Raw genomic sequence first — 23,173 nt, 5'->3', positions numbered from 1 at the left:
TCTCATTTGCTGTGACATACTGTGTTTTTGTGTCAATAATAATGATACTTTTCTATCTAGCTAGAAATGTTTGCTCTTGAAACTGGAAAAAAAATTGTTGTCTCATTCTCTGCTCTTTCAGGATCTGATTGTGGACCAAACTATTGAGAAGGTGTCCTTCTGTGCTCCAGATCGCAACTTTGACAAAGCCTTTTCCTACATTTGCCGCGATGGTACCACCCGTCGTTGGATCTGCCACTGTTTCCTTGCATTGAAAGACTCGGTGGGTACTGAATGCATAGATGGAGGAGAATATGTTTTGTATGTGGGAGACTATGTGCATATTTGAGCCACAAATGCTCCCATGGCATCTTGCCTTTACAACTGGGGTGGAGATCAAGTGGCCATCAAGTGGCCCTTCAACTGTCCCAATGAATCCCCTGTCATCCCGCTTTCATGGAATCCTGGGAGATGTGATTTGGTGAAGCATTAGCGCTCTTTGGCAGAGAAGGCTGAAGACTCTGAAAAACTATAATTCCCATGATTATATAGTATTGAGCCACATGAGTTCAGATGGGGTCAAACTGTATTAATTTAGCAGTGTAGATGCACACTGGGTTTACACCAGTTGAACTTCCTTTCTTTGGAATCCTGGAATTTGTAGTTTGGTGCCTGCACTGTTTGGTGGAGACAACTACATACCTTGTAAAACTACAACTCCCATGCTTTGATACCATTGATCCATGGCAGCTGTGGTGTCAAACTGTATTAGTCCTACAGTGTAGATCAGCAATGGGCAAATTTCTTCCCTTTGAGTGTTTTGGACTTCAACTCCCACAATTCCTAACAACCTCGGGCACCTTCTTGGGAAGCAAGGTCAATAACAGATCCGAGCTCAGAGGATGAAAATGAAACTCCAGGTAGATAGACTAATGAGCAGTTAGATAGGAGATATATGTTCCATCAACATAGAGCTTCACAGGAGGATTTACGAAGGTCAACACGCCTATTAACTAAGAAGTCCTGATCAGTTTCCCAGGTGAGAAGGTATGATTTTCTCTCTATATTAGCTAGCCAAGTAGATGGATCCGTTAGTCCAGGAAACGTTGGTGTTTGGGTATAGATCTATTGTTAAGTCAAGGGCTGCTTAAGCGGCTGAGGGGGAAAAGGAAGGGGCCTGAGGCTGTTAGGAATCGTGGAAGTCCAAAACACTCCAAGGGATAAAATTTGCCCATGCCTAGTGTAGACCTTCAACAGGTGTAGCCCTGGATAAGTAGAACAAGGAGGTCACCTAAAGTCATTTTGTCTTGGCTGAAGTTCCCAATTGATTGGTGGTGCAAAAATAATGCGCCTGGAACCCAAATGCCAGCTGCACCTCTGTGTAGGACTGTCAATTGCTTACTCCTGTCTCCTCCTTTTCCTCTCTTTGCACACAACCCAGGGGGAGCGCTTGAGCCATGCTGTAGGTTGCGCCTTTGCTGCCTGTCTGGAGCGCAAGCAGAAGCGGGAGAAGGAGTGTGGCGTGACGGCCTCTTTCGATGCCACTCGCACCAGCTTCGCCCGAGAAGGGTCCTTCCGCCTGACGGGCCCCGCTGCCACACGGCCCTCGGGGGCCCGTCCTCCACAGGAGAGGAAGAAAGGTAGGAGCTCTGGATATGACTGGTGTGAATGTCCACATCCAAACAAAACGCTGGATCGCTAGCCTGAGGTTCCCATTCCTTTAGGGCTGAGCAAAACATTTCACAGATTGCTTTGCTCATGCCGCAGTTCTGCAGGTGTTTTTTTCCCCCTTCTTCCAATGTATATAATGGTAGGACTGGAAATTAAAATGTCTTCCAGATTGTGTTGGACTACCGCTGCCAGGAGCCCCTGGTGGCACAATGGGTTAAACCGCTGAGCTGCTGAACTTGCTGACCAAAAGGTCGGTGGTTTGAATCTGGGGAGCAGGGTGAGCTCCCACTGTTAGCCCCAGCTTTTGCCAACCTAGCAGTTTAAAAACATGCAGATGTGAGTAGATCAATAGGTACTGCTCTGGTAAACAGCGCGCCATGCAGTCATGCCGGCCACATGACCTTGAAGGTATCTAAGGACAACACCGGCTCTTCGGCTTAGAAATGGAGATGAGCACCAACCCTCAAGAGTCAGACACAACTTAATGTCAGGGGAAAACCTTTATTTATTATTATTTATTTACTCCATTTATATACCGCTTTTCTCAGCCCTCGGGCGACTCTCCTTTACCTTTACCTTAATAATAACAATAATAGAAATAATAAATGTAATAAAATAATAGTAAAGGAGTAAAATAATGTAAATGTAACAATAACAATAAAAGAGTAAAGTAATAAATGTAATGATAATCCCCCAGAGTCGGACACAACTAGACTTAATGTGAAGGGAAACCTTTACCTTTACTACTGCTTCCAGTAATCTTCACTGTGGGCTATACTAGCTACTGAGACATCTAAGGCCCCTTTCACACTACCATATAAAATGAGACAAATTAACACTGAGGCCTACTCATACTGAGGCCTACTAACACACTGAGGCCCTTCTCCCACAGAGACCTTTCACAGACTGAGGGCTACTAAGCTACAGGTACACCTTATATTAAACTTTTTGAGTCATAGTATCCATTTAACCCTTGCAGTGCTTGATTCACATTTTTGTAATTAAAAAGACCTACGTAGTTAATTTTTAGGGTGGACTCTGTGAATGCACACATATGGAGTATCCGTGCCTGTGCAGGCTCCAATGGAAAATTTTTACACCCAGTAGCATTCACACACAATGGCCTTCAACCTGAGGTTTCTCTCAGCAAAGCTTCTCACACACCAGGCCTACTCACACTGAGGTCTTCTCACACTGAGGCCTTCACACACTGAGAGCTCTCTCAGACTGAGCCTTTCTCCCAGTGGCAAATTAACACTGAGGCCTACTCATACTGAGGCCTATTAACACACCGAGGCCCTTCTCTCACAGAGACCTCTCACAAACTGAGGGCTACTAAGCTACAGGCACACCTGCTTATATTGAACTGCAGCTTTTGCTGAGTCATTGTATCCAATTAACCCTTGCAGTGCTTGACTCACATTTTTGTAATGAAAAATACCTACATAGTTAATTGTTAATTTTTTTATTCGTGGACTCTGTGAATGCACATATATGGAGTATCTGCGCCTGCGCAAGCTCCAATGGAAAACTTTTTACACAAAGCAGCCTTCACACAAATTGGCCTTCCACCTGGGGTTTCTCTCAGCAAAGCTTCTCACACACTAGGCCTACTCACACTGAGGCCTACTAACCCTGAGGCCTAACTCCACTGAGGCCTTTCTCAGACTGACGCCTCTCACACACTGAGGCAAATTAACACTGAGGCCTACTCATACTGAGGCCTATAACATGCTGAGGCCCTTCTCTCACAGAGACCTCTCTCAGACTGAGGGCTACTAAGCTACAGGCACACCTGCTTATATTAAACTGCAGCTTTTGTTGAGTCATTGTATTCATTTAACCCTTGCAGTGCTTGATTCACAATGGCCTCCACCCCTTGACTTCTCTCACCAAAGCTTCTCACACACTAGTCCTACTCACACTGAGGCCTAACGCCACTGAGGCCTTTCTCCCACTGAGGCCTTCTCAGACTGAGAGCTCTCTCAGACTGACGCCTCTCCCACACTGAGGTGAACTAACACTGAGGCCTTCTCATAGTGAGGCCTACAAACTGAGGGCTACTAAGCTACAGGCACACCTGCTTATATTGAACTGCAGCTTTTGCTGAGTCATTTAACCCTTGCTGAGTCATTGCACCCATTTAACCCTTTCAGTGTTTGACTCACATTTTTGTAATTTAAGATGCCTAGTTAATTTTTAACATTTCTGATAAACCATACCCAGCTCCTTATGCCACTCCTCATAGGGTTTGGTTTCCAAAACTTTGATCCTTTTGGTTGCCCTTCTCTGGACAGGTTCCAGCTGGACTATATCCTTCTTGAATTGTGGTGCCCAGAACTGGACATAGGAAATAAAACTAATCAACAAAGGAGGAAACTGAGGGACCCATGGAGGGTTGCCCATGTGGATGAGGGGAATCCAAGTTGACATCCCCAAAGTTACCCCCACCGATAATGTTGTGTCTTTTCCCAATAGCTGAAGCAGTGGCTGTGCCCGCCGCTCCTCCGCCGGCCCCTGCCCAGCCGGCCAGCGCCTCTCCGCCTCAAGGGGCCACATCTCCGGAAGAGAAGGCCGAAGTCGGGAGTGCCCACGCCATCCCTCGCCGCCATGCCCCCTTGGAGCAGCTGGTGCGGCAAGGCTCTTTCCGGGGCTTCCCCACCTTGAGCCAGAAGAACTCCCCCTTCAAGAGGCAGCTCTCTTTGCGGCTGAACGAACTGCCCTCCACTTTGCAGCGGAAGGGGCAAGCTGGAGATGCAGGCAAGTATCATCAGGAAATAGGATCTTCCTTCTGCCCGAAACATGCACAGCATTTCATAGAGATAGAGATGGAAGGGACTGCACGGGCCACCTAGTACAACCTTCTTCTGACATGCAGGAATAATAATAATAATAATAATAATAATAATAATAATAATGCTTACACATTACGAGGATTTCAAGACCAGGCTGCAAAGACTCTGGCACAAACCAGTAAAGGTGGTCCCAGTGGGTGCAGTGCCTAAAGACCTTGGCCTGCACTTAAATACAATCAGCTCTGACAAAATTATCATCTATCAGTTGCAAAAGGCCACCCTATTTGGATCTGCATGCATTATTCCTCAACATAGTCATAGACACTTGGGAAGTGCCCGACACATGATCCTATTTGCTGTGTACCAATCTTGTTGTATATCAAATAATAATAACAATAACAACAAGAACTTTATTCTTGTACCCAAACACCATCTCCCTGAAGGGACTCGGGGTGGCTTACAAATGGCACAAGATGCCTAAAAACAGAACATAAAATGAAAACAATTTAAAAATACAATTAAATAAAACATGAAACATTTAAGGCAGGCATGCTCAGGTCTGCTGGAAACTAGGCAAGTGAAGTTTATATATCTGTGGAATGTCCAGGGTGGGAGAAAGAACTCTCGTCTGCTTGAGGCAAGTGTGAATGTTGTAATTGGCCAACTTGATTAGCATTGAATAGCCTTGCAGTATTAAAGCCTGGCTGCTTCCTACATGAGGGAATCCTGTGTTGGGAGGTCTTTACATATTCTTTCAGAACATGGAAATCTTGGACCACTCTAACAACCATGTCAGACAACACAGATAAGCTATTTTATTGTTTTAATGATTGTTTTATTTCTCATGGATGTATTTTTTAATTTAATTTATGTCTAATTGTAGTGTATAATTGTAATTGTTTGTACTGGCATTGAATTTTTGCCATTACTTACGTGTAAACCGCTTTGAGTCCCCCTCGGGGTGAGAAAAGCAGTATACAAATACTGTAAATAGCCCACAGGTGACTCAGGGCGGTTCACAATTGGTACCAAGACATAAAATACAATTTCAATACAATAAAAACATTCTGATAATAAAACCATAACAAAATCTATAAAAACATGAACATTGTCCAATCACATTATTCAACCATTCAGTTTTCCTATGTCTATTACACTGTATTTGGAAATGTCTGCTCAAAGAGCCAAGTCTTGACTCTCTTTTAAAATTTTAAAAGGGAGGGAGCCAATCTGATATCTTTAGGGAGGGTGTTCCATAGCCGAGGGGCCACCACTGAGAAGGCCTTGTCTCTCGTCCCTGCCAAATGTACTTGTGATGAAGGCGGGATCGAGAGCAGGGCCTCCCCAGACAATCTTAAAGTCCTAGATGGTTCATAAGGGGAGATGCGTTCGGACATGTAAGTAGGGCCAGAACCGTTTAGGGCTTTATAGGCTAAAACCAGCACTTTGAATTGTGCCCGGTAGCAGATTGGCAGCCAGTGGAGCTGGTGCAGCAGAGGAGTTATATGCTCCCTGAACGCCGCTCTTGTTAACAATCTGGCTGCCATCCGTTGGACCATTTGAAGCTTCCAGACAGTCTTCAAAGGCAGCCCCACGTAGATCACGTTGCAGTAGTCCAGGGGTCTTCAAACTTTTTAAACAGGGAACCAGTTTACTGTCCCTCAGATAGTTGGAGGGCCGGACTATCAAATTCCTATGCACACTGCACATATCTTATTTTGCTACTGTTATGAATCGTAATGTAAATATCTGATATGCAGGATGCATTTTCATTGTTACAATCTGAACATAAGGCATAGTGATTAATCACAAAACAATATGTAATTATACACTGTGAAATATTTATTTCTCATTACAAATAAATGAAATTTTGACTTCAAGCATGTCACAGCATGGGTAACAGTCTTAATATAACAGCAGGGAACCCATGAATATGTTTACTGATCAGCCTATCAGCTGAACTCCCATCACCAACAGAAAATACTGGAGAGGCTTGAGGAAAATGGACTTTGGCATTTGGGAGTTGCTGAGATGAATACCCCTGCCAACCAAGAGCATTCTGAACTCCAACTATGAAATTGAACCAAACTTGGTATACAGAACTCCCATGACCAACAATAAATACTGGAGAGGCTTGGGGAAAATAGACATTGGTATTTGGGAGATGCTGGGATGTATAGCTTACCTGCCATTGAAGATCATCCTGGAGGGGTCTGGCCCTGGATCCAGAGGGAAGGCTTGCACCCGGGTTGGCAACTAGCGAACGCTGCACCGTGTGGCCTGGCAAGCAGTGGAAGTGGTGAGGGGCTTCATGAGATGCCAGGCAGCGCGGTCCAGCCTCCTCGCCTGGCTTATGTGAGGGGCACGAGCCAGGCAAGGGGATTGGGCATGGCAAGCAGCAAGGGGCTTTGTCTGATGCCAAGCCACGCGGTGCAGCCTCATTTGCCTGGCTTGCACGAGAGGCAGCACAAGCCAGGTAAGCTGCACCGCGCGTCAAGCCCAATCCCCTCGCCTGCAAGCAATGGAAGCGGCGAGGGGCTTCACATGAGGCCAAGCCGCATGGTGCAGCTTACCTGGCTTGCACTGCCCTTCATGTGAGCCAGGAAAGGGAGGCTGCATTGTGCGGAGCCCGTCACCACTTCCATTGCTTGCCAGCGAGAGGATTGGGCCTGGCGAGGGGCTCCGCTCAGTGCAGCCTCCCTTTCCTGGCTCGTATGAGGGGCAACGCAAGCCAGGTAAGCTGCACCGCACGGTTTGTCCTCGCGCAAAGCCCCTCACCACTTGCCAGGGCCAATCCCCTCGCCTGCAAGCAATGGAAGTGGCGAGGGGCTTCACACAAGGCCAAGTCGCATGGTGCAACTAACCTGGCTTGCACTGCGCCTCGTGCGAGCCAGGAAAGGAAGGCTGCACCGTGCGGAGCCCATCGCCGTTTCCATTGCTTGCCAGCGAGGGGATTGGGCCTGGCGAGGGGCTCCGCTCAGTGCAGCCTCCCTTTCCTGGCTCGCACGAGGGGCAGCACAAGCCAGGTAAGCTGCACCGTGTGGCTTGTCCTCACGCAAAGCCCCTCATCACTTGCCAGGGCCAATCCCCTTGCCTGCAAGCAATGGAAGCGGCAAGGGGCTTCGCATGAGGTCCATCCCCTCGGTGGGCCAGATAAATGCCCTCGGCGGGCTGCATGTGGCCCGTGGGCCGTAGTTTGAGGACCTCTGCAGTAGTCTATATGGGATGTAACCAGAGCATGGACTACCGTGGCCAAGTCAGACTTCCCAAGGTACGGGCACAGCTGGCGCACAAGCTTTAACTATGCAAATGTTCCCCTGGTCACCGCCAAAACTTGGGGATCCAAGCTCAGCGATGAATCCAGGATCATACCCAAGATACGGCCCATCGACCTTGATACATGTTCTTTAAAGGCTTCTTTATGAATTCTTTCTTTCTTTTGTTCCTTCTTCCAGTAATAGAACTCGAATCCACACCCAATGGAGATTCTGATGGCATCACTGCCCTCTGCAGCCAGATCGATGCCTCACTCACTCAGCCGGCTGGCGAGCCCCCCAGCAGCGCTGGACCTCTCGGTGGCCCCCTTGCCCACCCCACTGCCACAGTGCCCACAGAAGGGGGAGGCACAGGTATGCTTATCCATGGTATCTTTTTTTGGGGGGGAGGGGGAGTTCAAGTTATGTCCTACCTTAGAGAGACATATTGTGTTGTATTTACTTGAATCTTAACACTCACCTTTTTTGGCTAAACGATCTTGCTAAAATTAGGGTGCGCATCAGATTCGCATTAGTGCTGAGCCAAAGCCAAAGGGGAAGCTACTTTAGGAGTATCTAGAGATCCTATTTGAGGGACGTCATCTCTAATTTACTCGTATATACTCGAGTATAAGCCGACCCGAATATAAGCCGAGGCACCTAATTTCACCACCAAAAACTGGGAAAACATATTGACTCGAGTATAAGCCGAGGGTGGGAAATGCAGCCGCTACGGGTAAATTTCAAAATAAAAATAGATACCAATAAAATTACACTAATTGAGGCATCCGTAGGTTCAATGTTTTTGAATATTTACATAAAATTATAATTTAAGATAAGACTGTTCAACTCTGATTAAACCATTATTCTAACCTTCTTCAATGTAAACGTGCTTACATATCCTACCAGTCATAATAAAGAGAGGAAAATAATAAAAATAATAACAATAATTATAGAGTAAAACAATAAATGTAATAATAATAGAGTAAAATAATAAATGTAACAGTAATTATATATCGAGTAAAATAATAAATGTAATAATAACAGTAATAATAAAATAATAAATGTAACAATAATAATACATCAAGTAAAATAATAAAGGTAATAATAATAAATAGAGTAAAATAATATTTACATTTATTATTTTACTCTATTATTACATTTATAATAATGCAATAATAACAGAGAAATAATAATAGAGAAAATTGGTCTAAATGTACATTTGTTATTTTACTCCATTACTACATTTATAATGATGTAGTAATAATAGAGAAATAATAATATTAGAGAAAAATCCTGTAAATTTACATTTATTATTTTATTCTATTTATTATTATTATATATAATAATGTAATAATAATGGAGAATAATAAAGAAAAAATAATGTAAATGTAATAATAATAAATAGAGTAAAATAATACATTTCAAAATAATACTAGAGTAAAATAATGTAAATGTAATAATAATAATAATAAATAGAGTGAAATAATAAATGTAATAATAATAATAATAATAATCTTGTTGGGTTTAAAATAATAATAATAACAGAGTAAAAAAAAATAACTTTTTCAGCCAGCCTAAGAAAAGGGCTGAAAAACTTGGCTTATACTTGAATATATATGGTAATTGCCATGGTTCAATGCTATGCAATTCTAGGATTTGTAGTTTGGTGAGGCACCTGCACTCTTTGGCAGAGAAGGCTCAGAGCCTTGTAAAACCACAGACTCTACCCCAAGGCTCCATAACATTTAATCAAAGCAATTAAAGTGAATTCATTTTGCAGCAGAGATGTAAACCAAGGTTTTCCTTTCCATTACTGGAAGCTTTGGTGTTCCAACATTATTGTTTTTAAAGAAGGAATTCTAAGCAGGCAGCATGCTATGGGCATATTACAAAAAGTGCACTTTTTGCTGCTGCACATTACATTCACCAGCAAATACTTTTTTTGTTTCATTGGTTTGAAAATTGAGGTGCGCATTAGATTTGATGGTGCATTCAACCTGAGTAAATATGGGTATCTAACCCCCTTTCTGCCGTATCTCGTTCTCTCCAGCCCCCTCCACGTGGACCGCCAATTCCGCCGGAGTTTCCGTAACGCCTCCGTTCCAACCCGGGCACAAGCGGACGCCGTCGGAAGCCGAACGTTGGCTGGAGGAAGTTGCCAAGGCCGCCAAAGCCCAACAGCAGGTGGCAGTGGCAGTGGCAATGCCAACCTTCCCCTTAAGCTACGATGCTGCCACTGCCGCCGCCCCGGCAGTGGGGATGTTTATCCCTCCTCACATGCCACCGGCTTATGTGCCCATGGGCGCCGCTTATCCGCCGGCAGTGCCATACGCCGCCGTGCCCAGCGTGCCCGTGGTGGGCATCACTCCCTCGCAGATGGTGGCCAATGCCTTCTGCTCAGCCACGCAGGCGCCGGCCGCAAACCTGGGGGCCAAGGCTAGCCCTTTCCCTCAGAACCTGCTGGGCCCCACCATGCGGCCCAAAGCCAACGGCAGCGCCTGGCCCCCCGAGCAGACCCAGGCGGCGCCCCCTGCCCCACGTCGCGACCCTCCCGACCCCTTTGAAGAGCAGTGGGCGGCTCTGGAGTCCAACAAGGCCCCTTCCGCCGTCCCAAACCCTTTCTCCGGCGACCGGCAGAAAACCTTTGAAATAGAACTGTGACCGAAGTGTCCCTCTCTCTCTCTCTCTCTAGGGACTGGACAAATTTAGATACCCACCCCATATCTCACCCTATATGATGTCTTCCCTCATAGAGTCGGCTCCGTGGCTCATCAGAGCCAAACACAGACGTACACCATACTGTGGTCCCCTTCCTCACTTTGTTTGGACAGTCCAATTGTCAACTTTGTCATTACTTCCCCTCCATCGAAACAGAATTCGTGGAGTTTTTGGACGGAGGGAGGCTACCTTAGCTAAGTACGCAGAGGTTTGGGGTGATTAAGAGGAGGTGAGTAAGGTGGGATGGGGAAAAAGGTGCAGGAGGGAAGAGTTAGTTTATGGGCTCTTATTACAAGGATTGCTTCCTTGGATAGCTTCCAGAACAGAATTTCCCCTTTAAACGGAGGGAAACATTTCTCTCACTTCACTGGGAGTGTGCACACTCACGGCGTTGCAGCATTGTGAGTTTCTCTCATCCCCACAACCTTCAAGACATCCTGCATGGAGGTGCCAGCTGGCCTGGTACCAAATCTGTCTACTCCCTTCGTTGTGTTTCTTTGTCCCTCCCAAGTTTTCTCTAAGCAACCAAAATATTTTCTTTTTCTTTCCCTCTTTTTTGCCAATCTGCAAACCAGATTGCACTTGATTAGGATGCTCGTAAATGCCCCGAAGACACTAGATCAGGTCTGTCCTTGGAAGCTAAGCAGGGTCAGGCCTGGTTAGCACTTGGAAGGGGGGGCATATTGACTGAACGTGCAAAACCAACTCTGATTTTCCTTGCCTATGAAATATATGGGGTTGCCGTAAGTCCAAAAATCTGATGCTGTTCCCATGGCAGCATTTTGAATGTGCGAAAGCCCTGTGACTTAGCGATACGTGCACAGGACTACCACCTCCCCATGGCCAAATAAAACAAACCAAGATGTTTTCCCTCAAAGAATCCACATGATACCAAATCTTCCCTCTTGGGTCTAACAACCCACATAGCAGCCTCGCTGTGGGGTCTCACTAGGAGAAATGCATGGCAGTGAAATTCAAGTTTTCACTCCCTTTGTGTTGCCTAAGGCTTTAGTGGTCAGAATCACGGAGTTGAAGTGAGTTTTCCGAGCTGTATGGTCATGTTCCAGAAGCATTTTCTCCTGACATTTGTGACAGGCATCCTCAGAGGTTGTGAGATCTGTTGGAAACTACGCAAGTCAGATTTATATACGAGGGTTGAATGAAAAGTAATGCCTCCACCTTCGTTACTTGGGTTTGGATGGGAATATTTTAATAAATCAAATGCAGAAATAATCCTTAGAAAGTGCTCTTTAACTTGCTTGAAATTTCTCTCTGAGTGATACGACGATCGTCCTGAACCAATCTGTCAACCTTTTTCTTGTGAACCTCGGTGGTTGCTGTCACAGGACGTCCAACTCTTTGTTTGTCACGCAAGTCAGAAACAATCCTTAGAATGTGCTCTTTAACTACCACTATTCACTTTTCCACATAACCACCAGACAATTGGATATATTTCTGCCAACAATGAACAAGTTTTCTGAAGACGTCATGGAAGAAGTCGACGTTCTGTTTCCACAGCCAGCGTCTGACAGTTCTCTCATCCTGGGTACCCATCGTGCACAGATCTTCCGATAGCCAAGCAAAACAATAATGTGACCCACACGTTCTTGTGAAATGCCAATTATGCTTGAAATTTCTCTCTGTGTGATACAACGATCGTCCTGAATCAATCTGTCAACCTTTTGCTTGTGAAACCTGGTGGTTGTTGTCACAGGACGTCCAACTCTTTGTTTGTCATGCAAGTCAGATGTTCCCACCTCAACATCTTTAAACTTACTCACCCAACAACATGCACAGTACTCACATCAATACAATCACCATAAATAGTTTGCATTCTCTGATGGATCTCCTTTGGGGTGACACCGTCTGCTGTCAATAATTCAATGACTGCACATTGCTTAAGTCGTATTGACTGACCTTCTGTGCAGGGTTCCATATTTTGCATTTTAACAACACAACCATTCAATGCTAAGGCTTCCTGCCAAAATGGAACTGTAGAGGAGAGTCTACTGAACAAGCCAATACCTGCCGCATATCAGTACTGCCATCTGTTGAGGAGTTACGAAGGTGGCGGCATTACTTTTCATTCAACCCTTGTATCTGTGGAATAATGTCCAGGGTCGGAGAAAGAACTCTTGTCTGTTTGAGGCAAGTGTGAATGTTGCAGTTGGCTAGCTTGATTAGCATTGAATGGCCTTGCAGCTTCAATCACTGGGTTGATGTGAGTTTTCCGAGCTGCATGGTCATGTTCCAGAAGCATTCTCTCTTGACGTTTCACCCACATCCTCCAGTGGGTTTGGGTGAAAGGGCTTTTCCCTCTGATGGTCTTGGGAAGTGGTTAGAGCCAAAGCAATTCGTTCCTTGGCTTCTTTGGAAGTGGGATGAGAAAATAATCCAAAAGTTTTTCCTAATGTTATGGATGTCGCCATAACATTGTGCTTTTGATGGTGACCGCTGGAAAGAAATGTGTAGGTTTTGGCTAAAATTATTGGGGAAGACTTATGGAAGTGGCCAATGCCTCTCTTATATACCCAACCTACATTTGAATATTCCTGGAAGGGACAGATCATGTCCTACCTATGAGGTGAAGTACTGTTTTATCAGTAAACAAACCTGTGGCTCAACATCTAACATGAGAAACTGAAAATCTCAGCATTTTGTTGTGCCCAGTTTCCAAAGGTAGTCCAAATGAGAGCTCTAGGAAAAGGCAGTACTGTACCAAGAGTGTGTATATTGCTTGAGGGGTGGAAAGAGGGGACAAGAATAATTGCATGGGGCAACTGTGGTTTTGGGGTGGGTGGGTGGATGGGGAGAGGGGCAAACCAGCTTCCTCTCGATGGAGCTGTTGGACTGCAGGCTCAGTTCCAAAAATCTGGCACTGTTCCTATACTGTGGCTGGTAGAGGGGCAGCATTTTGAATGTGCAAACGCCCCGTGAGCGTCAAAGGGAGTGCCCAACCAAGTTGACATTGGTGTTGTCCTCCTCCCTCTAGTCAAACACCTTTTGATGTGGAGGACAAAGAGGAGAGGCGAACAATCTCTGGGTGTATTTACACTACACTGTTATAACTGTTTGATAACATTAGCTTGCTTTGGCTCCATCCTATGGAATCCTGGGATCTGTAGTTTAATAGAGATTTTGTACTAGGCTGTTCTGGGGTGGCATTCCACTGAGCTATAGTTCCTGAGAAGAGTCAACGTACTACAATAGAGTGGCATATTATACAAGTGTATTACACACAGATTCAGTTATATATAAAGACTTTTGGTGGATGAAGGCAAGGGGAGCAGGGAGCCAAGTTACCTGCTCTGAGTTTCCAAAAGCAGTCCCCCTCCCTTGGTGTCAAATTTGGTAGGAAGTCCATCTGTGTGGAGCTCCTTCCTCTGTTGAAAGAAGCAACAGGAGACCAAATGCACTTCTCTCAGCAAACAGAAGTGACGAAAACTTAGCTGTACTTCTTTCAGCAGACAAAGGAGGTGAGCTCTTTTCTCACCAAAGAGAAGCAATGGATGTCTGGCTGCATTTCTCTCAGCAGAGGAAGGAGAACTCTGTTCTTGATTAAGAGAAGCAATGGAAACTAGCTGAGCTTCTCTTGGCAGAAGAAGGAGATGAGCTCTTTTCTCAACAGAGAGAAGCAATGGAAGCCTGGGCTTCACTTCTCTGAGCAGAGGAAGGAGACGAACTCTCTTCTCAATGAAGAGAAACAATGGAAGTCTTGTCTACACTTCTTTTGGTGGAGGAAGGAGATGAGCTCTTTTCTCAGCAGAGAGAAGCAATGGAAGTCTGGCTTCACTTCTCTGAGCCGAGGAAGAAGAACTCTCCTCTTGATGAAGAAAAGCAATGGAAACCTACCTGCGCTTCTCTTCACAGATGAAGGAGATGAGCTCTTTTCTCAGCAGAGAGAATCTGGAAGCCTGGCTTCATTTCTCTGAACTGAGGAAGGAGATTAACTCTCTTTTTGATGAAGAGAAAGGATGGAAGTCTTGTCTACTTTTAGTGGAGGAAGGAGATGAGTTCTTTTCTTGGCAGAGAGAAGCAATGGAAGCCTAGCTTCACTTCTGCGAACAGAGGAAGGAGATGAACTCTCTTCTCGATGAAGAGACAATGGAAGTCTTGACTATGCTTCTTATGGTTGAGAAAGGGGATGAGCTCTTTTCTTGGCAGAAAGAAGCAATGGAAGCCTGGCTTCTCTGGACAGAGGAAGAAGGTGAGCTTTTTCTCAGTAGAAAGAAGTGTATGGCTTCATGCAACCATATTTCCCACTAGATCAATGGTTCTCAACCCATGGGTCTCCAGATGTCTTGGCCTACAGCTCCCAGAAATCCCAGCTATTTACTAGCTGTTAGGATTTCTTGGAGTTGAAGGCCAAAACCTGGGGTTGAGAACAACTACACTAAATTGTCACTAGAGGAGAGGTGTTGCATTTTGGAGCTCACTATGCCCAGCTTTCATCCTAACATGAGTTTGGCTACTCTCACTTCCACAAGGCAGTAGATGAGCAAGAGGTGAGTGTGAATGTTTTCACTGGTGTGCTGATAGTGACAGTCCAGGGTTTAGATCCTTACTAGACCTTGGGCATGTTTTAGTCTATAGCAAAGTCATCTGAACACATCCTACTAAGAATTTGGGGACTTAAAAAAATCCAGAGGAGCAACTGCAGCACGAGAGCCATCTAGCAAAGAATTCACCAAACTACAAATCCCAGGATTCTCTCGGATGGAGCCCTGACCCTAAAAGTGATATTGGATGGCAATAATTGCAGCATGGATGTACTCACCCTCACCCACCCACACTGCCTGGATCTGAAAATAGGAAGGGTGTGAGGGGGAGGTATTTTATATCTTATTTCCAAATGTTTTGTATCAAAGAATCCCACATATTTGTATTATATAATAAATAACAAATAAAGCCAGTAATATAATAACCCATTCTGAAGCCATGGATGTTATTACTGAGTGGAGACTGGGCTGAGGAAACGAACCGGGGCTTTTACCAAAATCTCTCTGTTATTTCAGCCGTCCTGTTTTAAAATGTAATGGTATTGATTCACTGTTCGATAACAATTGAACGAGGCTACGACTTGGGGTTTCCAATTCAGGATTGTTCCAAGGACTGAGTTTTCTGGGGACAAATCAGAAAACTAGGAAAAGCTCCTGGAGATGTCTTGTTATGCATTTAAGTACCAACCACAGTTGCTCTCACCTTGTCATTCAAACACACACATACAAAAGATTTATTCTTTCTTACCTGGTTTGTTACACTAGAGCAGCATTTCTAAATCTGAGGGTCGGGACCCCAGGGGGGGTTGTGAGGGGGTTTCAAAGGGGTCGCCAATAACCATCAGAAAACATATTTCTGATGGTGTTAGGAACCCCTTTAGCAGAGAAGGAGGAAGATCTCTCTGCCTGTCCTTCTCTTCCTTTTTGGAAACAGATGCAAGTCCTTCCACCAAAAGCCCTCCTCTGCTGTGATTGACTGACCTCTCAGCCAACCTCTCAGCCAAGTGGAGGGCTGTTTCTGAGACTCCAAGCTGGGAGGGGAGAGCAGGTGTGTTTGGCGCATGGCAGTATAATGCGCATGTGTGAGCAAGGGAGAGTGTGCAAGGCTGGAGGAAGACTTGTGCCAGCGAGTCCCTTCAAGGCATGGGTGTTTTCTGGGAAGATTGGTCCAATTCTATCATTCGTGGGGTTCAGAATGATCTTTGATTGTAGGCGAACTATAAATCCCAGCAACTACAACTCCCAAATGTCAACGTCTATTTTCCACAAACTCCACCAGTGTTCACATTTGGACATATCAAGAATTTGTGCCAAGTTTGGTCAAGATCTATCACTAGGTTCTTGTAGGTTTTTTCGGGCTATAGGGCCGAAGATCTATCACTGTTGGAGTCCACAGTGCTCTCTGGATGTAGTTGAATTACAGCTCCAAAACTCAAGGTCAATGCTTGTCATACTCTTTCACTCTTTTCTGTTGGTCATGGGAGTTCGGTGTGCCAAGTTTGGTTCAATTCCGTCATTGGTGGAGTCCAGAATGCTCTTCAATGGTAGGTTAATTATAAATCCCAGCAACTACAACTCCCAAATGACAAAATCAATCCCTGCCCCAACCCCATCAGCATTCAAATTTGGGCATATTGGGTATTTATGTCAAATTTGGTCCAGTGAATGAAAATACACCCTTCATATCAGAGATTTACATTATGATTCATAACAGTAGCAAAATTATAGTTACGAACTAGCAACGAAAATAATTTTATGGTTGGGGGTCACTACAACATTAGGAAGGTTGAGAACCACTGCACTAGAGATACTTCTGGATCTGATAGGTTACTACAGGCCCTCGTGTACCCACTTTCTGAAGGTTTCTGGCTGGCTGGCAGTTAAGCAAGCAGGCACGGCTGCCCAAAGGCCTCCCACAGGGTGGCACTGCAGCTCTTTCCTCCGCTGGCTTTGCCATCTTGTTTCCTTTGGAATGTGAGGAAGCAAAAGCCCAAAGGACCTAATCTTTGCTCTAGAGTCTCTTGTGGCCTTTCAGATGTGGCTGGGCTCCATCCCTCCAATAACCCTTGCCAACGTTAAGGGGAGGATGGGGATTTGTAGTGGTCCAATGGTCTGGAGAGTCAACATTTTGCTAGCAATCTTTGGGAGGCAGTGGAAAGGGCATTTCTGAGCATGGTTACAGTGCTCACTGCCAAATAACCTGAAACAGCACATCTGGTATATGGGAAATGTGGCTGGGGATGAGGAAGGAAATCATGCTCAAGGGCTATTCTCTAGCAAGAGTTGATATTATGCTTCCAAACTCCCTGAGCATGGATTTAGTTCACCTTCTCTCTTTCCTCCAATGGGAAAGGATATGCCGCATGCTGGCAACACAGTCAGAGATGTCTATAGACAACAGGCTCCTTGGCATGGAAAAATGGAACAGGAGCACCTCCCCATGGCCGGAGTTGAGCATCATCTCCAGATGCCAGAGACGGAAAAAGGAGAAGCCCTTTACCTTTGTCGGTGTTGTATGCCTGTGTGTAAAATACATTGAATGTTTGCCTCATACATGTATTGCAATCCCCTCTGGTTCCCTCCGGAGAGATAAAGCGGAATATAAATACAGTGTATTATGCCGCTCATTCCATTGGCTCTGCCATCATTCTTGGGATTCATCCACACTGTAGAAGTAATGCAGTTTCACACCACTTTAATTGCAACGGTTCATTGCTATGGAACCTTAAGATGTGTAGTTTGGTGAGGCACCAGCACTCTTTGGCAAAAAAGGACTAAAGACCTTATAATATAACGATAGGGCAAATTATTACATAACAGTGAACATGTCAAACTGCATTAATTCTATGGTGTCAATGCACCCCTATATTGTTGGCAGATAGGAGCTGGAAACCAAATTATCATTGACTAGCTGTACCTTCCATGCATTGCTGTGGCCAACCTTCCCTCCATCTTTCTCTTCCCCTTTGTTTCTCTCCTTCCTTCCTTCCTTCCTTCCTTCCTTCCTTCCTTCCTTCCTTCCTTCCTCCTCTTCCTCTTCCCTTCCTTCCCCCCTTTTCTTTTCCTTCTCTCTTTCTCCCCTTTCTTCCTTCTCTACCTATTCTTGGACTGCAACTCCCAGCAGTCCTCCTGATTGACCTGCCTACCTCCCTATCTTTCCCCATCTAATCTATCTATCTGGAGGACTGCTGGAAGTTGCAGTCCAGGAATAGGAAATTGGAAAGATGCAAATTTGGATCATCCTCCTCTCCTAAAGGGCCTGGTCTAGGAGATGCTGGGAGCTGTAGTCCGGAAAAGAGTGTGGATATGCTGCTGTGTGGTGTTTTTTTTGCCAGGGGGAGTCATTTTACGCATGTGTTGTAGAGGCTCCCCCCCCCCTTTTTTTTAATCCCCTTCCACTGTGTTTTTCAGTGTTTTTATGAGTGATGGTCACTTGTTGGCCTGATAGGTGTATTGTGTCCAAAATTGGTGTCAATTCGTCCAGTGGTTTTTGAGTTGTGTTAATCCTACAAATGAACATTACGTTTTTATTTATATAGACAAGCCGTCCCCTGCTACACGTTGCTGTGGCCCACTCTGGTGGTCATGGGGGTTCTGTGTGGGAGGTTTGGCCCAATTCTATCGTTGGTGGGGTTCAGAATGCTCTGTAATTGCAGGTGAACTACAAATCCCAACAACTACAACTCTCAAAAGTCAAGATTCTATTTTCCCCAAACTCCACCAGTGTTAACATTTGGGCATATTGAGTATTTGTGTAAAGTTTGGTTTTGGTCCAGACCCATCATTGTTTGAGTTCACAGTGCTCTCTGGATGTAGGTGAACTACAACTCCAAAACCAAAGGACACTGCCCACCAAACCCTTACAGTATTTTCTTTTGGTCATGGGAGAACTGTGTGCCAAGTTTGGCTCAATTCCATCAACTCCCAAATGACAAAATCAATTTTTTTGAGTGAAGGGCATACATTGGCCAGATGGGTGAATTGTGTCCAAAATTGGTGTCAATTCGTCCAGTGGTTTTAGAGTTATGTCAATACCACAAACAAACATTACATTTTTATTTATATAGATTCCCAAACTCCAAAGTCCAGACCATTGGATATTTCAGACTTCAGTTTCCAGAAGCCTCATCTGCTTGGGCCAATGAGCAGAGATTCTGGGAACTGAAGTCCCAAACAGCTGGAAGATCAGAGCGTGGAAAACACTGATGTGGAGGGAGGCAATGCAATCCCTTCCCTTGCCAACGCAGGGGAAATCCTGCCAGTCTGATTCCTCTGCAAACCCCAGTGCTTATTTTCTATCCTCGAAAGAAGAAGTAGTCAGGGAGAAAGGGGCTGAGGATAGAGAGATTGCGGGGGCGAGGAGACTCTATCTCTGGCTGCCAGGAATGGAAGGAGAGGGAGAATTCATTGACTGAAGGAGAAAGGAAGGAAGGAAGGAAGGAAGGAAGGAAGGAAGGAAGGAAGGAAAGAAGGAAAGAAGGAAAGAAGGAAAAAAGGAAAGAAGGAAAGAAGGAAAGAAGGAAAGAAAGAAAGAAAGAAAGAAAGAAAGAAAGAAAGAAAGAAAGAAAAAAGGAAGGAAGGAAGGAAGGAAGGAAGGAAGGAAGGAAGGAAGGAAGGAAGGAAGGAAGAGCACGGAAAATAACTGCATAATTAGGAAACATATATAACCAGGGTTGGCAAGCAGCCATTCACATGTTCCTGCATCAAGCAGAAACTGTACACATATATTGCTTTGTTCTGGAGTGGAGAGAGTGCTCTTGCTGGTCTGTATTGGGGAGGAGATGAAACAAGAAGCCCTATTTGCAGTGTTTTAAAGCATTCTTCCCTCTAATAATAACATGTATTTCGATGCCTCAAATGTTAGCCCTGTTTCGATGTATATTTGACCTGCTGATTCCAAAAATGCCACCGGTTTCCCCCTATCAGCTCGAGTTTCTGAGATGCAGAACATACGGCATCTACCAGTCGCCATCTGCTCACCCATAGAAAACCATGCTAACCATTTCGAAGAAACAAAAGCCGATGCGGTCTATCTAATTGAGTTATGTGAATCAGTGCCCCAAAGAAACAGGCCTAAAAACCAAGACACCAATATTTTTTTAATTTGTTGGGTTGAATAATAATAATAATAATAATAATAATAATAATAATAATAATAAAACAGTAGCAACATCATCAACAACAAAATATCCAAACTACATGCTAAGAAGGATTTTTGCATCAAAGTACGCATATGCCTCCCAGGACTTTGCAGGGTTGACATTGAGAGAGGATTGCTCGAACCATCAGCACCCATTTTGCTCAAGACAGCCAATGAGTGAGTGTAGATGCAGCTACACCAGTGTTTCTCAACCTGGGGGTTGGGACCCCTGAGGGGTTCATGAGAGGGTGCCAGAGGGGACGCCAGAGACCACCAGAAAACACAGTATTTTCTTTTGCTCATGGGGGTTCTGTGTGGGAAGTTTGGCCCAATTCTATCATTGGTGGGGTTCAGAATGCTCTTTGATTGTAGGTGAACTATAAATTCCAGAAAATACAACTCCCAAATGTCAATGTCTATTTCCCCCAAATTCCACCAGTGTTCACATTTGAGCGTATTGAGTCTTTGTGCCAAGTTTGGTCCAGCTCCATCATTGTTTGAGTCCACAGTGCTCTCTGGATGTAGGTGAACTACAACTCTCAAACTCAAGGTCAATATCCACCAAACCCTTCCAGTATTTTCTGTTGGTCATGGGAGTTCTGTGTGCCAAGTTTGGTTCAATTCCATCGTTAGTGGAGTTCAGAATGCTCTTTGATTGTAGGTGAACTACAAATCACAGCAGCTACAACTCTCAAATGACAAAATCAGTCCCCCAACACCACTAGTATTCAAATTCAGATGTATCGGGCATTTGTGCCAAATTCAGTCCAGTGAGTGAAAATACATCCTGCATATCAGGTATTTACATTACGATTCATAATAGTAGCAAAATGACAGTTATGAAGTAGCAAGGAAAATAATGTTATGGTTGGGGGTCACCACAACATGAGGAACTGTATTAAGGGGTCGCAGCATTAGGAAGGTTGAGAAACACTGATCTATACTATAGAAATTAACACAGCTTGATAACGGAATAATGGGAGGAATTGTTTGATGAGGCAACAGCAGAGAAGACCTTGGTTTGCACTGCATTGAGTTCAAGTGGTGTTAAACTGCATCCATTCTACAGTGTTGATGCACTCAAAGGCTCACCTGGGCCCAGAATAAAGAGTACGAAGGGGTGTTCTGAGCATGTACAGAGTGCTAAGCACTCCAGCTTCTTTCTTCTAATTTGGGATATAGAGGAAGCGACCTTCATGCTGGTGAAGAAGTGAGCAAAAACATGAAGGCTGCCCTCTCCACGTCTTGCATCAGCAGCAGGTCAGACTTCATACAGTTCCTCATGTTGTGCTGACCCCCAGCCTAAAATTATTTTTGTTGCTACTTCACAACTGTAATTTTTCTATTGTTGTGAATCATAATGTAAATATCTGATATGCAGGCTGTATTTTCATTCACTGGACCAAATTTGGCACCAGTACCCAATATGCCCAAATTTGAATACTGGTGGGGTTGGGGAGGATTGATTTCGTCATTTGGGAGTTGTAGTTGCTGGGATTTATAGTTCACCAGAATCAAACGGAACTCCCATGACCAGCACAAAATACAGGAAGGGTTCGTTGCGCATTGACCTTAAGTTTTGGAGCTGTAGTTCACCTACATCCAGAGAGCACCATGGACTCAAACAATGATGGATCTGGACCAAACTTGACACAAATATTAATTATGCCCAAATGTGAACACTGGTGGAATTTGGGGAAAATAGACCTTGACATTTGGGAATTGCAATTGCTGGGATTTATAGTTTGCCTACAATTAAAAAGCATTCTGAACCCCACCAATAGAATTGGGCCAAACTTCTCACACAGAACCCCTATGACCAACAGAAAATACTGTGTTTTCTGATTATCTTTGGTGACACCCCCCAGGGGTCCTGACCCCCATGTTGAGAAACGCTGGATTGGATGATCTCTGAAGGTCCCCTTCCTTCATTGTTCCATTCGGAGTTATGGAAGAATCGAACCAAAATCCCCCCAATTAAAAAAGCCTTTGAGGACAGACACACCTTCTGCCCTTCAAAGTCTCCCCAGACCTTTTAATAGCAGTCTTGCATAATAGGACTCGAGGCTGTTTCCTGAAATCTCCAAAGAGCTTGGGACTGCCTGTCTGGAAGCTGGAAGTATGTCTCCTTCCATTCATTTTGAGGTGTGAGAGGGGAAAAATAAAGAAGGCCAATTTCTTGTCTAAGGCTTTTATGGCCGGAATCACTGGGGTGTTGTAGGTTTTTCGGGCTGTATTGTCATATTCTAGAAGCATCCTCTCCTGATGTTTCGCCTGCATCTGTTGTGTGTGTGTGTTTTAGGACATATATATATCCTAAAACACACCCGCATACACATATATATAGAGAGAGGTTTTAGGATATATATGTTTTAGGATATATATATATATATATATATATATATATATATATAGGGAGCCCCTGCTAACGCAGTGGGTTAAACCACTGAGCTGCTAAACTTGTTGACTGAAAGGTCACAGGTTCAAATTCGGAGAGCGGCGTGAGCATCCACTGTCAGCCCCAGCTTCTGTCAACCTAGCAGTTCGAAAACATGCAAATGTGAGTAGATCAATAGGTACTGCTCTGGCGGGAAGGTAACCATGCTCCGTGCAGTCATGCCAGCCACATGAACTTGGAGGTGTCTGTGGACAACGCTAGCTCTTTGGCTTAGAAATGGAGATGAGCACCAACCCGCAGAGTCGGACGCGATTGAACTTAATGTCAGGGGAAAACATTTACCTTTACCTAGTGACAACTACTGTACAGTATATAACAAACGTTCATTTTTTTGTTTAACAATAAATGTGAATTCTTCTTCATGGAAAAATAAGGCATCCTCTGATAATAAGACCTAGCACATCTGGACACAACTGGACTGGACTTAATGTCAGGAGAAAACATTTACCTATATATATATATATATATATATATATATATACCTTCTTTCCCACCCAGATCCCCAAATAAATCCCTTCTCTACACCTGTGTGTGTGTGTGTGTATATATATATATATATATACATACACACACGCACACGCACACACACACACACATACAGGTGTAGAGAAGGGATATATATACTGGTATATATATATATATATATATATATATAT

The 23,173-nt window shown here is 44.5% G+C and overlaps 1 protein-coding gene across 1 annotated transcript in view; it reads left to right on the top strand.

Moving 5' to 3' along the window:
* The window catches only part of LOC137095192 (numb-like protein), a 53,895-nt gene extending 38,547 nt beyond the window's left edge, over nucleotides 1–15,348 (top strand). The window contains exons 5-9 of the mRNA XM_067461569.1: nucleotides 122–262; nucleotides 1,421–1,619; nucleotides 4,129–4,410; nucleotides 7,901–8,074; nucleotides 9,753–15,348. Of these exons, the coding sequence (XP_067317670.1) occupies nucleotides 122–262; nucleotides 1,421–1,619; nucleotides 4,129–4,410; nucleotides 7,901–8,074; nucleotides 9,753–10,363 (1,407 nt within the window). The 3' untranslated portion in view covers nucleotides 10,364–15,348. The remainder of the gene's footprint in view (nucleotides 1–121; nucleotides 263–1,420; nucleotides 1,620–4,128; nucleotides 4,411–7,900; nucleotides 8,075–9,752) is intronic.
* The last annotated feature ends 7,825 nt before the right edge of the window (nucleotides 15,349–23,173 follow it).

Source organism: Anolis sagrei, chromosome Y (assembly GCF_037176765.1).
Source record: "Anolis sagrei isolate rAnoSag1 chromosome Y, rAnoSag1.mat, whole genome shotgun sequence".
Taxonomy (NCBI): Eukaryota; Metazoa; Chordata; class Lepidosauria; order Squamata; family Dactyloidae; genus Anolis; species Anolis sagrei.
This window is presented reverse-complemented; position numbering and strand designations above follow the sequence as displayed.